The sequence below is a fragment of the Equus caballus genome, chromosome 18 (assembly GCF_041296265.1).
Source record: "Equus caballus isolate H_3958 breed thoroughbred chromosome 18, TB-T2T, whole genome shotgun sequence".
NCBI lineage: Eukaryota > Metazoa > Chordata > Mammalia > Perissodactyla > Equidae > Equus > Equus caballus.
In genome coordinates this window covers 50,229,568-50,248,503 of record NC_091701.1, presented here as the reverse complement: position 1 = coordinate 50,248,503, position 18,936 = coordinate 50,229,568, and the positions used below count along the sequence as shown (strand labels likewise).

General features: G+C 36.5%; 1 protein-coding gene across 9 annotated transcripts in view; it reads right to left on the bottom strand.

Moving 5' to 3' along the window:
* UBR3 (ubiquitin protein ligase E3 component n-recognin 3) overlaps nucleotides 1-18,936 on the bottom strand; it is a 222,596-nt gene that overhangs the window by 59,759 nt on the left and 143,901 nt on the right. For 5 of the 9 annotated variants that reach the window (XM_023623102.2, XM_023623105.2, XM_070241187.1 and 2 more), the window contains 3 exons: nucleotides 18,123-18,233; nucleotides 7,724-7,936; nucleotides 6,380-6,516 (listed from right to left, as the gene is read on the bottom strand). In XM_023623102.2, the coding sequence (XP_023478870.1) occupies nucleotides 6,380-6,516; nucleotides 7,724-7,936; nucleotides 18,123-18,233 (461 nt within the window). Of the gene's footprint in view, nucleotides 1-1,193; nucleotides 1,375-6,379; nucleotides 6,517-7,723; nucleotides 7,937-18,122; nucleotides 18,234-18,936 lie in introns of those variants that run through there. The other 4 variants (XM_023623103.2, XM_023623106.2, XM_070241190.1 and 1 more) reach the window with 3 other exon arrangements.

Genomic DNA, 18,936 nt, shown 5'->3' with positions numbered 1-18,936 from the left:
ATATGTCTGAATCAATCTAAAGAATAAAGTGCTTCAACTTTATTATTGCAAAAGTATAGTTTACGCAATATCAGTAATAATTATATTTTATCTGATATTTAGAAATAAAAAGTGGAAGAGTTTATCTATCTTTACTTATATGTTCATATTTATACCTGCAAAACAGTGCACGTATCACGGTGTAAGTGTTGCAAAGTCCCAATTGTTGGCAAATACTAAAAACTAGGCCTTAAGGAAAAAAACTGTAACATATTTCATAAACCTGCATACGAATCTGACAAAAGAATTTGCACTGAAACCATTAGCCACTAAGTAGGTGGTTACTGTCATAGAAAACACAAGGGCATACCAATTTTTCTATCAGAGAAATGGTTATCACTCATTGGAGCTTAGATGGCATCTAGAAATCAATATTAAGAAACAAAATCACTAACATCAAAGTGGTTATGAGCAACACATATAATTAACAGCAACCTCTTTTACACACTTCTAAAGTTTATTAAAACACATTGTGTAACTACTGACATTGCGAAACATCAGTATTGTTCATACAGATCTGAAATTATAATATATGTAGCAATTATTAGCTTACAGAATAATGATAATTAGTAAATTGACATTTCAAAAATCAAATTGATGCAGAATCTAAAGATTTACTCAAAAACAGTAACAGTAAAATAGCCAATTTTGCCAAAATAAAAAATGAAAATTCTGAGTGATAATTTAAATTGTGTGTATTTTTTACTTCAACAGTAGTAATAAACTTACACACACCTTTATTTGCCACAACTAAAACTGAATAAAGTAATTTATATCCAAATTATGCATTTGACACTAATGGTGAGATATCCCTGTCTTAAATAAAAAGGCCAAGTTTCAAGCTTACTCTTTGCGGGTGAATTCCAGAAAGAAAAATGTCCTATTTTATTTAAAACAAAGCATTTTGAACTGGTTTGGGTTGTACTTTGAAGACAGAATGCTTTGAAAGTTATTTTCATATATTCACTTATAAATGCAAACTGTTAAAAATATTAATATTCCTAAGTCTGTACATTTGCCACCCATTTCTAAAGGAATGCTTTAATCCTCTCTACTCAGGGGGGAGAAAAAAAGCAATTTAACACTGATAATGTTCCTGCTCAGAGCTCCATCTGGTTGTTGCTGATAAGGGCATCTGTGTGACAAGGGAATTTTCCACCATTCCGGCGATTTGCATTGCTCACTGAACTTCTAAAAACCTACCAGCAAGGAAGCAGGGACAAGGATTTCATATTAGTGGACAGAAAGCGAGCGGAGACCAGCATGTGTTCCTTCATCAAGGGAATATAAATGAGATCAATACATTTTGTTTTCACAAATCTTCTGTTGCCTAATCTGTAGAAAAAAATTAATGGCTATATTCTCTTATAAAAACTAAGATTTCCTAGATAGTATTTTTAAATGAGCTAACCAGACACACAATCAATTCTTACAAATGAATGTCAGAACCAGAATGTCGACTTCTATTTCAGCATAATTTTCAAAAATATTCATCAAAATATAAGAACAATTCTTTTTATTCAATCATCAAATAAGATTCTTTAAAGGATGACAAACCTGTTACCAGGAATGTGATTTTTAAAAATACTTGAAAGAAAACTACTAAATGTAATAAATTATTTCAGATCTTGGTTAGAACATCTCCTGCACAACATTCCTTCTGAGTTAAAAAAACAAAAACTACCCATCCAAAGGGTTAGTATCAAGTAATAATATCTAGGACTTCAAAGATCAATATGTCAGAGGCCCTAACTATCAGCTTTTCCTTGTTTCATTTGCATCAAAATCGGCCCTTTAATTTGAGTCTTGCTAGAGAAAAGAACACACAAATGCATCGTGTTCCCCATGTCTGATCTTCCCTCACTGTTGAAAATCATAGTAGTCTTCTGCCTTTCTGAATGGATGATGTAAATACAAAGATGTGCTGGGAGCAGTTTTCTGAGCCTTTTTGTTCTCGGAGAAAAGCACACTCTGCCTTCTATATTTTCTAAGACAAATACATTCAAAGTAGAAGGAAAAAAAAGAGAAAATTTCTACATTTGAAAGAATGAGAAAAGATTTCTTAAACCCTATCATGGTGGCCACCTAGATTATACCCATATAACAGCTCTTTCAACTATGCTACAGCTTCTTTTTACATGACCAAAGTCTACTTTCCCATCTATACCCATTTTGGCACTACTATTTTTAGAGCTATAATTTGAAAAGCAAATATGTATACACACACGCACACACACAAGGAAATAAACACACACCGGTAGAGTGTGGGTTCAGTGCCTGAGCCTACCACCTTTACTTGTTGAGCGAGCTACTCAACTTCTCAGAGGTAAAAACATCTTCATCCATACCACAGCCTATATTAGACAAGACTGAGCTCAAGCTCTGATTCCTGCAGGAGTCAGGGAGAATGAACTCCCTTTTCTTGGGCAGGAAAGAAGAACTTCCACATACTTTAAATTTCAATTTTCTCATCTTCCCTTTTAAAGTTCTTCAGAACTTTCTCAATGTGATTTTTTTAAACAAACTATATTCTGTTTTATACAGATTGATGTATATATTAGTTTTGTCTCTACAACTAAATTGTAAATTCTTGGAGAGCAGGGCCCATTTCAGATACAGCTTCTAAATCCTTCATGGCACCTAGCAAAGCGCTCAAAAATTTTTAGGAACTGACAATCTTTTTGTTTTGATATGTAACAATGATGAGATTCTCTTCAGTTCCTGCAGTTTATTCCCTTTCTTTTGCTGATCCTTCCTTCCATTCCCTTAAACCCAGCAGTGAACCCAAAAAACGGGAGGTGGAGGGAGATTATTTGCTTTATAAAATAATTTTTTAGTTTAAAAAAATTCATAATTTGGTATTTTAGCAAACATTCCTTTTGCTTCAAACATAATTAGCTTATAAAGTTTAAACTTATAAAGCAACTAACGTATAGAGGAAGGTTCATCGACTCCACTGAGTAGTATACCCACTTGTGATTTAGAGATGTCCCTCCACCTGCATCTCAGTTTCTCATGCTTCACCTTCTTTCCATTTCCACGTTTCTCACTATATACCAAGCACTACTCACCAATACCTCTAGGTTGTATGTAATCTGGGTCCAAAATCCTTGGAAAAAGTTACTAAAATTAGTGTCACTCCTTGTTTCAATAATGAAATGATGAATTGGTATTAAGTGAAGAAAGACTTCTTCCCCTAAATTAACTTTCCATAATCCATCTGAATGACTGATATTTGCAACAGAATTTTTTTGGGAAATACATTAAAACTTGAATATAGTGATTTTGCTTAATTTTAATGCAACAAAAAGATATCATTCCAACAATTTCTCCTCTGCTGCCCTCAGAAAATCCTCCAAGGCTTCACCACGCAAATAAAATGAAAAACAAAGTGATACACATTGTCCTACAAAAAAAAAAAAGCTCTAAAACAATTATTAAAGGAAACAGCTTTATAGGCTAGTTACCCACTAGAAATATTTTGTTTCTAAGCAAAACCTTTAAGCTCCCCCAAAGAGCAAACATAATTACTTCCTTCAGCTGGGAGAAATTCAGCTCTGGGAAATTAGGATTGTATTCCATTCAAATTACTAATGTCAAATACAAATAAATTTGCACATTCTAATGAATTATACATTTAAGAATCACAACATTGAATTCAAAAGTTAAATAACTCAAATTAAGTTTATTTCTATATATTTTACTTAAATATTTAAGCACTTTAAATATTGCCCTATATTTTAATGACTACCTTTTAGGCATAAAAATCATACTCTGTAATAATAAGTATTTATGAAATAAGGTTATATACTGGGCATAAGATAATTATAAGGTCCTAGCTTCCTACCTTGAGAAAACTACATCCTATTTAAATAGGAAACAACATACTTTTTTCCTTCATGTTTTTGTTAATTTTTGAGTCAGTTTGTTTTCTTTTTAATGACTAAGTAAAACTTACAGAAAGCATGCAATCTCACTCTGAGAATTTTGCAATGGCCCAGGTACTTTTAACCAAAGGATAATGTGGTTTTTAAGGGTTATATACTTTCACTTTCATCATCATTATCTTCCTGCTTCAGAGTTTATCATTAGGGATTAGAGAAGGATGGGAGGAGGGCAGAGCATATTTTCTGTTTCTCTGTGTATGTTCTTAGTAAATAACATTTGACATCTGTCTCTTCTTTACAAAAAGAAAAACCAAAATACGTTTATCCAAAAAGTTTTCCATTTTCATGGGAGTATCCCATCTCACTTATTTATTCTATAAGTTATTTATATATTTAAACCAGTAAACAGAAATCTAAAACTTCCACTAAACTAAATTTAAGTCAAATTATTTGATTTATCAGAGTACAGCAAAATTCTATGTATAAATCATCCCCATTCAACCAGGATTCTCTTATAAAGTCAACCCTAATAAAATCAAAGACATAAATATATAAGCAACATAAATATACGCATGTGTGTGCATGTGTATAACTGAATTGGTCTAAATTCATCCCTTCTACAATCTTCTACAACATTACTATCACGATATTGTACAGAAGTTTTGTAAAACTTGAAACTTTGGCAAAATTAAATTATGTTCAATTTAGTTTTCACATAAAGCATATTCTACTGCAAATATGGAACAACTGGCAACTCTCCAGAAACAAAATGTTAAATTAACTGTTATATCTTTCCCCCAAAGCATTCTGGATAAATAACAGAAATAGTCTAGGAAGGTACAGACTAGAAAGTTACTTCCCAATCCATTAGATCCTTTTACATCAATCCAGGTCCAGCAACTGCAGTCTCAGACCAAAGACTAATGTTTCCTTATCTTAAGCTCTAACATGCTCGCTGCAACTTTCTATCTGGCTCTTTTTCTGTTCTAAACACTACATATAATTCATTTACTCTTTTGCTCTGCTCTGCTCCAGGAACAGGGCAGAGAATGGCCATAATGAACTGCATGCATGTACATATACATATACCTATGAAAGTTGAACATAGGAAAGGAAAAGGAGACTAGTAATTGAAAGAACACTAGAACTTGACTCAAGAGGTCTGAGTTCTAGCTCTACTCTGCCACTAATGTGCATGACTTCAAGTCACATTATCTCTCAAAATCTTATCTATTACAATACTATTTGGATAAAATACTAAGTATGCTTCTAGAAATATCCAGGGGTCTACAGTACTAGTTCTGGTAGAATGTGTTTTTGTTGTTGGTGCTATGGAGTCAATTCGAACTCCTAGCGACCCTATGCACAGCAGAGCAGAACCCTGCCTGGTCTTTTTTTTCCATCTTCGCACCTTCTGGCACTATGGCAGACAATGCTCTGCTGCTATTCACAGGGTTTTCATAGCCAATTTTTTCAGAAGTGGGTGACCAGGTCCTTCTTCCTAGTTTGCCTTAGTTTGGAAGCTCTGCTGAAACCCGTCCACCATGGGTGACATTTGTTGGTATTTGAAATACTGGCAGCCTAGCTTTCAGCATCACAGCAACAGGCAGCTACTATAGTACGACAACCGACAGACAGGTGGTATGGTTCCCTGACCAGGAAACAACCAGGGCAGCAGCAGTGAGAGTGCTGAGTCTTAACCACTAGACCACCAGGGCTGGCCAGAATGTGCTGACAAGTTTCTAACTGTGCCTGCTTCTCCTCTAGTTACTTGTTTTATCGTTCTCCATTTTCATTCAATTAAGTTTTCTGAAGTTCCTATTTGGAACTATTCCTTAGGTATTGGACACCTACTCAGTCAATTAGACTAACCCCAGCTAATGTGTAAGATGAGAGATATTTACCTGTAACTGTTTTCTTGAGCCCCCTGCTAGCTAGTAACAGAGACTTAGAGCATGCCTGATCTCTTGCTTCCTCTCTCTTATCTGATTTTCTAAACCTTCTGTATTCTTATAGGATATTACTAGATCTTTCACAAAACAAATTCTTCTTACTGTTTTTTTCTATAAATTAAAAGTGTTTAACGTATTACAATGTTTTAGTTCTCGGTATTATCACTTTTTGACAGAACTTGAACAGTGATTTCTTAAGAACCTTCATATATAATACATGCTTTGAGGTACCTATCTGTCCCAAAATGTTAATAATATACTTTCCCCACATATCCTATAATGCTTAGTGACAGTTATCCAAATATTTCATTAAAAAGAAAACTCTACAGAAAACAAAGAAAAACTACACATTTATAGCCTTCTAGGAGGTTCTAAGACTAGCTATAATTTCAATCAACATTAAAAATATGCAGCCTTAGTTCAAATAAATACAAATGACAATAAATAAAATAGAACCATTAATGATAAGTAAATATAAAAGTATATATCATATATACCTACCTAGCAACAGAATACATAAAGAGAAAATCATTGTCTGGTGAGCCCGGAGTCTTGCTATAGTCTCTATATTTCTTCTGAGTGGTATTTTTTATATCTTTCATTACAGATTCCATTTCTTTACTTAAGTTGGTTTCTGACTGTAAAAAATGCAAACATACCTATAAAGTTTATTTATATTCATTTCCTCTAATAATAGTCTAACACTACAATGTTTATCACATGAACACACTGGGAAATTAAAGTTACAAAGTCAAAACAGATGTACATTAGCTATCCACTATAAATATACTTAGTGCACAAAGATAAAACAGATCAAAAAATATTTTCTCTTATTTTAGGGATCTTTTATTCTAATTCTATATTGTGATTGGTAATACTATAATCCAACCATGAATTAACCACACAAACTATATTCTAAACAAATGACTGGATATCATTAAAATAATATTTTAGAATACTTTCCATGTTGACTAAAAACCTGACCTTCATTTAAGTTCATTTTTTTCAAAGACTAATATTGATGTCCCTTACTTTCAGCAAATTTTAAACACATAAAAATTTGAATTTACAAAGAAAAAAACACATAGATTCTAAAATTAGTCTTCAACTAGAAAATCTTTCTGAGCAGGTTTAAACTATGAATTTCTGTTTCAAAAGTCAAATATTCATATTCATCATAAATTTACTGCATAAACTAGGCACAGCTGTCACTTCCCTTTGGGACCATATCATTAAATCTACAATGAAGGTGAAATATTTAAGAATTTAAATCAAATAAATTCTACTGGATGGGATAAAAGATGGGTTCACGGACACCAAAATCCCACAGTAAAACAGACTGACTTATTGATGAATGGTTCAATCAAGTATACAATATTTTCTTTCTCTAATACACATTTTATGTATGTGTAATTAAATATTTACACACACATTTGTGTGTGTATGTGTAAATATATCTTCTTAATTCTAATATACCTGATGGGCATATTTTTTAATGATTAGATTGGACTTTATGTTGCAAGAGACATATATATAATTTGTTTGTTTGGCTTTGTTTTTAAATATTTAACATCTTAAAAGAGTCTAATCATATCTAACTTTACAAGATTTCATGATCTGGAAGATATATATTAAAACTATGACAATTTAGACTAAGGAAAAGTATAGCCTTTGGCATAATTTGTTCTATTACTCTCATTTTTGTTTTTAATAACCACAAACAGAAGAGAAAAACCTCCAAAAGCAATTTCTACTAAACGTATAAAGGTCCAGAGTAATTTAGAAACAGAACAAAAATGAAAGCTGAAAAGCAGAGCTGAGTTAGCCAGGATATTGCTGCCTTACACTGATGCTTACTGGGAAAGCTCCCGGTCGTCCCTGCAGCTCCTCCACTTCCTTTATGAGATCTTGTATGTTTTTGTTACTAGGACGTTGCCAAAGGTTATTTTCCACATTGCTTCCAGGATAACAAGGAAGAACACTGTTAGCAAACTGCCTACAGAGAGGACACGTGAATTCTCCTTTGTCCACTGAGAAGCCCTGAAGAACCTGGTCATTCTAAAAGATGAAATAAACATACAGATGTATGATGCACATCTTTACAGAAGAAAAAATTTACACCAGTACATTTTACAGTAAATAAATGAGCCATATAAAAAAAGACATCTCTAATAAACGTCATAAAAGCATAAAGAAAATCTCTAATTTAACTGTTGAAGCTTATCAAATCACTTCTTATGTCATGGCAATCATGCAACACTTGCCATCACCAACGAATTGCTTAAGTGAAACATTCAAATGATGTAACCAATTTGAAATGTGGATTTAAGACAAAGCACAACTCAAAAAGCAGGCCATGTTACAATGGGTCACCTTCCTCTTACCCCATGCTCCTCTTTTCATAATCTGTGAGTGACTACTGGGAAGATTCTCCCAGGGTCCATGTTCTTTAATGTCCGAAAGATAGCTTTTTGAGAGTAAATTAAGCCTAAAAAATGTGCTGTGTCTTTTTAAGGTGTCTAACTGCTGAACACAACTGATTGGAGTTTATGCATTGGGTTTGTTTAGGTTTAATGGATAAGGGAAAGATTTAGTTAGAGTCACTGAAGATTTTGGTACCTAGATCAGCTTTCCTCATTGCTCCAAGTCCTGCCATCCTCCTACGCAACTTCAGTATGCATGTGGACAACCAATGTTATATCTTAGTCCCGCAGCTCCTTGACCTCATCAGCTCCCATGGCTTTGACCTCCACTCTACTCCAGCATCTGTAACCATGACTACATCCTTGTGTAATGACCCAAAATTGTACATATCTGAAAACTGTCAAACATCTTACATGGTGACTACAAACTCCCATCTCCTTTACTCCCTTCTTTTTCTCCCAGTTTATCACGCCTTTCCTATCCTGACTACACATCATGATTTACCAGTTCAAAAACTCTCAAGCCAATACTTCTCATTCCCCTCCATATGTCCTTCCATCATACACACCTAACAAAACCTTCATACTAAATTAATCTAACGCATGACTTCTCCAATTCTGCACTCAAACTGAGTGCTGTTCGAGAAAACTAAAATAACTTCTTGCTACAGACTGTTTCCAACCTCAACTGAGCCCTCGATACTGCCTGGCAATCTTTCTCCAACATCTTATGAAGCACTCTCTCACCCAATTCCAAACCACCTCCCCAGCTGTCAAGTCCCTTCACCTACCCCAGCCCTGCCTCCTTTACTCTAGGAACATAAAGTTACACCTCCTGGCTCAGAAAAAAAGACAGTCATGGCAGCTCCTTCAGCTTCCTGCCTTCTCCCATCCCAAATATCTAATTAAGAAGTCCCATCAGTCCTTCCATCCACTTTCTTCCTTCTACCTCTTTGCTAATATCTCCTAACTAGTCTCCCAACTAAACTGTTGCTACCTAATGTAATACTCTTACTCCCAATCAAAATCTTTCAGAGATCACCATCATCCCCCACCTTGATTCCTTCCTCCCCACCATGCTCCACACGCAATCTCTCACAAGTCCAGAAGACCCTTCTTCTGAATCTATTTCAGATCTCTAACTTCTTCTCCATCTCCACTGCCATCACTAAGCCCAAGCCACTATCATCTCTTACCTCCTAAATAATATCATCCCATTCTTTCTTACTTTCTTGCAATCCCACAACAATCCCTTACAATCTACACAACTGCCACAATGACCTTTCTGAACATGTCACACATCTTTGCTTAAGACTCTTTAATGGTTTTAATGGACTAATCTGTCTCAAGCCCAAATTCCCCATCAGGCCCTTTATGATATGACCCCTAATTACTTCTCCAGTCTTATCTCTGATCATTCAAGCACCTTACTTCATCAAATGTTCTGGCATTTGGCAGATGCTCCAATAAGACCCTGCATATACCTCATAACACTTAGCACATTTACTGCAACTGTTTATTTATTTCTCTATCTCACGCAATGCACAATAAGCTCCTTGAGGAAAGGAACTGCGCCTTATTCACTGTTGTGTCCTCAACGTCTATCACAGTATCTGGAACACTGTAGCACTGAAAACATATTTGTTGAAAGAATGACTGAATACAGAAGTATAAAAATTGTATAATGTGCTTAAGGAACTATTAATTAGCCTATTAATGCTGAATTGATGGAAGATAAAGCTAAAGCAACAGGTGAGCCCAGATCATGGAATGCCTTGAATACCATTCTGAAAAGAATAAACTTTACCCCACCAGGAAAAAGTCAGTAAAGGATTTTTAAGCCAATAATATATGTGATCAGATTTACATTTTAGAAGGATCAATACAGTAAATAAACTAGACTTGGAGTAAGGAAATTGATAAGAAAGAAACTACAGTAGTCAAGATGAGAGATGAAGGCATACAGAAAGAAGGAGAAGTGGGAATAATAAAGGCAGAACATATTCAAGTGAGATTTAGGAGATGGACTCAACAGAATTTAGGAAGTGACTGGATGTGAGAGTAAGGAAAAGGAAGAGAGAGAGATCCACCACTTCTGAGTTAGGAATTTGGGAATAGAGAGTAGACGATGCTATCATGTTGAGCCGAGAGAAAGGGAAAGACTGCAGCTACAGGGGAATGGAAGGTCAAGGGAAGGAATTTTGAACGGCAGATACTTGAGCATCTTTAAGAACTGAAAAGAAGGGACAGAACAGGCAGAAAAACTGAAGATACAGAAGAAAAAGAGGTTATTTACTGACAGATCAAGGCCCCTGAGGTGATGGGAGAAAAAGAATACTAGAGTAGAGCTGCAAAAATTATTTCTAAACAAGAGGAATACTCCCTCAAAAAGTAGAAAATGATCAAAGACAGTTGTATGAATTGATAAGTAATATCTACAGTCCACAACCCTAGTCTAAGCCACTATTATAGGAAACCAAAAATTTGTGGAACCACCAGTTCACTTAGTTGTATGATTTTTCTAGCAAGGTCAGCTGCCTGGGTCTAAAATTAAATGACTGGTATTGGGGCCGGCCCTGTGGCACAGCAGTTGAGTTTGGTGTGCTCTGCTTTCGCAGCCCAGGTTCACGGGTTCGGATCCCAGGTGAGAACCTACACCACTCGTCAGTCATGCTGAGACAGCGACCCACATACAAAACAGAGGAAGACTAACACAGATATTAGCTCAGGGCTAATCTTCCTCAAGCAAAAAAAGAGAAAGATCAGCAATGGATGTTAGGCCAAGGGTGAATCTTCCTCACCAAAAAGAAAGACTGGTATTAAAAGTAGAATGGGCATAGTACAAGAAGGTGCGGCTAGGAAGTGCTAATGCACTAGGAAAAATGCTAAGGGGTTAAAGGATTAGCGATCTTAACATCAGAAGCAAAACACACTAATGAGAATGAAAATAAGAGAATATGAAGAATAATCATATAAAAGAGATGATATGAGAGGATATTAAAGCTACTATTTCAGAGCTAGAGGAGCAATGTCTAAAATTACAGCCACAGAAGTCAGTTGCTGATGCGAAGTAAAGAAATTAAATCCCTGGAGATCTCGTCCAGATGGCAGTATAAGCAGACTGAAAACTGAAAACTGGATAAAAAGAAGCCCCACAATAAGGAACAGTCCTGACTGAGGTGGAAGAGGGAGAAATTCCTTCTGGAAAGAAAGAAGCCACCTTTGCGAGCTGCAGACCTTCACAGCTGGCCAGGCAGGAGCCACCCTAAGGTATGCAGCCCTCCCTGGAGAACTGGGGACCTTAGCAGGGGGACATTACCACTATAAGCATCCTTCAGACTCAGCACAACTGAGATGAGTGTCCTAATATTTGGCTTCACTGGCTATTAACTGCAACAGGGATAACCCCAGAAAAGCTATCAGACGAAAGTTGAAAATACCCAGCTCCTAAAGGGCCCATGCACAAATTCACCCATCTCAGAGAGCAACCTAAAATCACCAGAAAGAAGGTTCTTTTCCTCTGGTGAAAAGAGACTCACCTGGTAGGTTCTGGGTGCATCTCAGTGAGAGGTGAGACCTCTTCAGAAACTGAGACACTGGTGGCGGCCACTGTTGTGACCTAGTACTGGCAGACACAATTGAAGTTCTTCCCCTGGCCTGAGAGACCAGGGGTCTCCACACCCACTAGAGTGAAGATTTAATCCAGTTTAGCCAGGGTAGCCAGCGCCCTAGGGACCGGCCCCACGAAACAGCAAGCCCTCAGGCTACTTGTTGGCCTGCCAAGACTGGGTGGATTGATGTTCTGCAGGCAGGCGAGTGTGTCTGCCTCTGTGGGGCAGGGCCTGTGTGAGGACTAGGTGAACTGTGTGGGGCATGGGTGGAGAGGTGGGGGCCTCTGCAGTGGGGCGACTGGGTATACTCCAGGGGGTTGGGAAGCGTGAACAGACCAGGGCTGTGTTGACAGTGTGTGTGGACCTGTGAGGGTGGGACTTATCAGTAGTAGAAGACCTGTGCTTCATAAATAGCCACAAAGAGGATCGGGGCACCACCTTCCAAAGCCTGCAACAACTGGGTACTCCCATGCCTAGGGCCAGCCTCAGTCAGCTGCAATCCTAAGAGAGCTGACGACAGCCTTGCAGGCTTGAGGCCTACAGCAATTGTAAACCCCTGAGCCTAGCAACGAGCAACACTGGGTACCTATTCAATTATCAGGAAAACTGCCACAGGAGTGGGCTGTTAGACCTTGTAGCCAACGGTGCTGGGGTTCCCCAAACCCGATATACAAACAGCTGGCCAGGGAGGGAAAGACTAGACTTCCTGGGTACCTGCAGTAAGAGAGACCCTGCCACAGCAGAAGGACACAAGTAGCCCACACAGGGGTCACTCCTGGATCATCTGAACTGATGACAAGAGGGAAGCACACCGCTGGGCCTCAAAAGGCATCTCTTACATAAGGCCACTTCTCCAAGATCAGGAGACATGGCTAACTCACCTAATAGACAGATATAAGCAAAGAGAAAGAGGCATAATGAGGAGGCAAAGGGATACATTCCAAGCAAGGGAAGAGGACAAAACCCCAGAAAAAGAACTACGTGAAATAGAAATAAGTGACTTACCTGACAAAGAGTTCAAACAAAAACTCGTAAGGATACTCACTGATATTGGGAGAAGACTGGATGAACACAGTGAGAAAAAAGAATTGGAAAATATAAAAAAGAACCAATGAGAAATGAATAATACAATATTGGAAATGAAAAATTCACTACAGGGACTCAATAGCAGAGTAGATGATACAGAAGAATGGATCAGTGAGCTGAAAGAAAGGCTAGAGGAAATCACCCAAGTTGAACAGATAAAAGAAAAAAGAATTAGACAGAATGAGAACAGTCTAAGGGAAATCTGGGACAATATCAAGTGCACTAACATTCGTATTATAGGTGTCCCAGAAGGAGAAGAGAGAGACAAAGGGCAGAGAATCCATTTGAAGAAATAATAGCTGAAAACTTTCCTAACCTAAGGAAGGAAACAGACATCCAAGTAGAGGAAGCACAGAAAGCACCAAACAAGATGAACACCAAAATGCCCACACAGAGACACATTATAATTGAAACATCCAAAATTAAAGATAAAGAGAGAATCCTAAGAGCGGCAAGAGAAAGGCAACAAGTGACATACAAAGGAAAGCACATAAGGCTATCGGTGGACTTCTCAGCCAAAACCCAACAGGCTAGAAGAGAGTGGCACAACATATTTAAAGTGCCAAAAGGAAAAAACCTACAGCCAAGAATACTTTATCCAGCAAGGTTATCATTCAAAATGGAAGGAGAGATAAAGAGCTTCCCAGAGAAGCAAAAATTAAAGTTTATCACCAAGAAACCAGTTATACAAGAAATGCTAAAGGGACTTATTTAAGTGGGAAAGAGAAGACCACAAATAGGAATAAGAAAATTACCTAAAAAAAGCAAGCAATAAAATCCCTGGTAAAGGCAAAAATACAGTAAAGGTAGCAGATCAACCACCTATGAAGATAATATGAAGGTTAAAAGACAAAAGTACTAAAACTACCTGTTTCAATGATAAGAGGGTAATGGATAGACACACACAAAACAAGAGATCAGATATGATTTCAAAAAGATACAATGTGGAGCCGGCCCCAGGGTTTTGCTGGTTCGGATCCTGGGCACAGACATGGCACCATTCATCAGGCCACACTGAGGCAGCATCCCACATAGCACAACCAGAAGGACCTACAAGTAGAATATACAACTATGTACTGGGGAGCTTCGGGGAAAAAGAAAAAAAAAAGAAAATTGGCAACAGATGCTAGCTCAGGTGCCAATCTTTGAAAAATAAAATGTGGGAAGAGGGTAGTAAAAGAGTAGAGCTTTTAGAAAGAGGTCAAGCTAAAGAGACTATCAACTCAATATAGGTTGCTAGATATATAGAATATTATATAGGAACCTCGTGATAACCACAAACCAGAAACCTATGATAAGTAAACTAATGAGTAAGAGGAAAGAAATCAAACATATTACTAAAGAAAGCCATCAAACCACAAATAAAGAGAGCAAGAGAAGAATAAAGATTCAGAGAAGAACTACTAAAACATGCAAAAAAAGTAACAAAATGGCAATAAATACATTTTTGTCAATGGCTACTTTAAATGTCAATGGACTAAACGCTCCAATCAAAAGGCATAGGGTGGCCAATTGGATAAAAAAAATAAGACCCATATATATGCTGCATACAAGAGACACACTTCAGACCTAAAGACACTCACAAACTGAAAGTGAAAGGATGGAAAAAGATACTCCATGCAAATGGCAAAGAACAGGAAGCAGGGGTTGCAATACTTGTATCAGACAAAATAGACTTTAAAACAAAAACTGTAACGAGACAAAGAAGGGCACTACAGAATGATAAAGGGAACGATCCAACAAGAGGATATAACACTTATAAGTATCTATGCACCCAAAATAGGAGCACCTAAATATATAAAGCAATTATTAACAGACGTAAAAGGAGAAATAGTAACACAATAATAATAGGGGACTTTAATGCACCTAAAGGAACTGGAACAAAAAAAGAACAAACAAAGCCCCAAATCAGCAGAAGGAAAGAAATAATAAAAATCAGAGCAGAAATAAACAAAATAGACACTAAAAAAAAAAAAAGAAAAATTAATGAAACCAAACACTGGTTCTTTGAAAACATAAAGAAAATTGGCAAACCTTTGGCTAGACTCACCAAGAAAAAAAGAGAGAAGGCTCAAACAAATAAAATCAGAATGAAAGAGGGGAAATAAGAATGGACACCTCAGAAATACAAAAGATTAAAGAGAATACTATGAAAAGCTATATGCCAACAAATTTGATAATCTAGAAAAAATGGATAAATACTTAGAACCAGACAACCTTCCAAAACTGGATCAAGAAGATGTAGAGAATTTGAATAGACCAATCACCAGTAAAGAGATCGAAACAGTAATCAAAAACCTCCCAAAAAATAAAAGTCCAGGACCAGATGGCTTCCCTGGTGAATTCTACCCAACATTCAAAGAAGAGTTAATACCTATCCTTCTCAAATTCTTCCAAAAAACTGAAGAGGAAGGGAAGCTTCCTAACTCCTTCTACAAAGCCAACATTATCCTGATACCCAAACCAGACAAGGGCAACACAAAAAAAGAAAATAACAGGTCAGTATTACTGATGAACGAGGATGCAAAAATCCTCAACAAAATACTAGCAAATAGAATACAACAACACATTAAAAAGATCACACATGATGATCAAGTGGGTTTTATTCCAGGGATGCAGGGATGGTTCAACATCCACAAATCAATCAACATGATACACCACATTAACAAAATGAAGAATAAAAATCACATGATCATCTCAATAGATACAGAGAAAGCATCTGACAAGATACAGCAACCATTTATGATAAAAACTCTAAATAAAATGGGTATAGAAGGAAAATACCTCAACATAATAAAGGCAATATATGACAAACCCACAGCTAACATCATTCTCAGTGGAGAAAAACTGAAAGCTATCCCTCTAAGAACAGGAACCAGACAAGGATGCCCACTTTCACCACTCTTATTTAACATAATATTGGAAGTCCTAGCCAGTGCAATCAGGCAAGAAAAAGAAATAAGAGGGATCTAAATTGGAAAAGAAGAAGTGAAACTGTCACTATGTGCAGACAACATGATTTTATATATAGAAAACCCTAAAGAAGACGCTAAAAAACTTTTAGAAATAATAAATGAATACAGTCAAGTCACAGGATACAAAATCAACATATAAAAATCAGCTGTGTTTCTACATACTAACAACAAAGTAGCAGAAAGAGAAATTAAGAATACAATCCCATTTACAACTGCAATAAAAAGAATAAAATGCCTGGGGATAAACTTAACCAAAGAGGTGAAAGATCTGTACACCAAAAACTATAAAACATTGTTTAAAGAAATTGAAGAAGACAGAAAGAAATGGAAAGATATTCTGTGCTCTTGGATTGGAAGAATTAACATAGTTAAAATGTCCATACTTCCTAAAGAAATCTATAGATTCAATGCAATCCCGATCGAAGTCCCAACAACATTTTTCACAGAAATACAACAAAGAATCCTAAAATTTATATGGAACAAGAAAAGATTCCAAATAGCCAAAGGAATCCTGAGGAAAAAGAACAAAGCTGGAGGTGTCACACTCCCTGATTTCAAAATATACTACAAATCTATAGTAACCAAAACAGTACAGTACTGGCACAAAAACAGACACACAGATCAATGGGACAGAATTGAGAGCCCAGAAATAAACCCACACATATATGGACAGCTAATTTTCGGCAAGAGAGCCAAGAGCATACAATGGAGAAAGGAGAGTCTCTTAATAAATGGTGTTGGGAAAAGTGGACAGCCACATGTAAAAGAATGAAAGTAGACCATTACCTTACACCATCCACAAAAATCAACTCAAAATGGATTAAAGACTTGAATGTAAGACCTGAAACCATGAAACTTCTAGAAGAAAACATAGGCAGTACATTCTTTGACATCAGTCTTAGAAGCATATTTTCAAGTACCATGTGTGACTGGGCAAGGGAAACAAAAGAAAAAAGAAACAAATGGCACTACGTCAAACTAAAGAGCTTCTGCACAGCAAAGGAAACCATCAACAAAATGAAAAAGACAGCCTAACAATTGGAAGAAGATATTTGCAAACCATATATCAGATAAGGGGTTAATATCCAAAATACATAAAGAGCACATACATCTCAACAACAAAAAAACCATCAACCCAATTAACAAATGGGCAAACAATCTGAACAGAGATTTCTCCAAAGAAGATATACAGATGGCCAACAGGCCCATGAAAACATGTTCAACATCATTAACTATCAGGGAAATGCAAATCAAAACTACAATGAGATATCACCTCACTCTGGTCAGAATAGCTATAATTAACAAGACAGGAAATAAGTGTTGAAGAGGACGTGGAGAGAAGGCAACCCTTGTAAACTGCTGGTGGGAGTGTAAACTGGTGCAGCCACTATGAAAAACAGTATGGAGTTTCCTCAGAAAATTAAGAATAGATCTACCATATGATCCAGCTATTCCACTGCTGGATATTTATTCAAAGAACTAGAAAACACTAATGCATAAAGATACATGCACCCCTATGTTCACTGCAGCATTATACACAATAGCCAAGACTTGGAAGCAACCTAGGTGCCCACCAAGGGACGAATGGATAAAGAAGATGTGGTATATACATAATGGACTACTACTCAGTCATAAGAAATGATGAAGTCCCGCCATTTATGAAAACACAGATGGACGTTGAGGGTATTATGCTAAGTGAAGTAAGTCAGAGGGAGAAAGTCAAATACCATATGATCTCACTCATAAGTAGAAGATAAAAACAACGACAAACAAACACATAGCAACAGAGACTGGATTGGTGGTTACCAGAGGGGAGGGGGGAGGGTGAAAGGGTGATTAAGCACACTGGTGTGGTGATGGATTTTAATTAGTCTTTGGGTGGTGAACATGATGTAATCTACACAGAATTTGAAATATATTACAATGTACATCTGAAAGTTATATAATGTTATAATTCAATGTTACTGAAATAAAATAAATTTAAAAAGAAATTAAATCCTTGAAGTTGAAGAGGCCAAGGAATTATGAGGCTCGATAGCTCAAATGACAATCAAAGTCACCCAAGATGAACTGGCATGTATACACTGTAAAAACATTTACTACCTGGAAAGATACGTACACTTTCATGAAAATGTTTCAGTCAACTTACCCGTAATGATTCCATGTAAGATTTATGACAATCTATATGTAATGTGTGGCCACAGGTCTGCACATAAACACCTCCTTCCCAGCCAATTGATACTGCCAAGAGACAAGAACTCTTAAAAAAAAAAAAAAAAAAAGACAAAATACAATTAATTTTAAAGAAGTATAAACAAATTTAAATATATTCACATAAAGTTCTACATGATCTCAAATTGTTATACTAATGTGGAGTTCGTATTTTTGTGATATAAAGCAACACCTAACTAGACAGCTCTAAGGCACTATCTTTAAACTTGGAACATCATGAATTTTTAGTTTCCAAACATCTATGCTCATAATGACAGAGAATAATCATGAATTAGCCTCTCTGAGCCATTAAATATAAGCTCTCGAAATCATACTGTAATTCAGTGTGAACTATACTGTTATTGTTTTACCTGTCCTTTGCTGTACTTAATCTCTCTGTGACATCTGACATGAAGAACTTCCTTCGTAAAGTGACTACTTCCCTCTGGCTTCCATTTGGTGTTGGCCTCCTTCTAAGACTCTTCTTCTTTGCCTGCCCCTTCAAGGTTTATATCCCTCAAGGTTCTGTTCTTAGTGCTACTCCCTTCTCATTAATAGTATCCTCCTGAGTGATTTAATCAGCAATTTTCAACTACCTTCCAAGCCCAGATCTCTTGCCTGAGTGCAAGATACAAACACTGAGCCGCCAACCAGAAATCTCCAGTTTGATGTCCCTCAGATAACATAAAATCAATGTATCAAATACTTGTCATTTTCTCCATGAATCTTTCTTTTCCCCTTGGTTTAAAAAC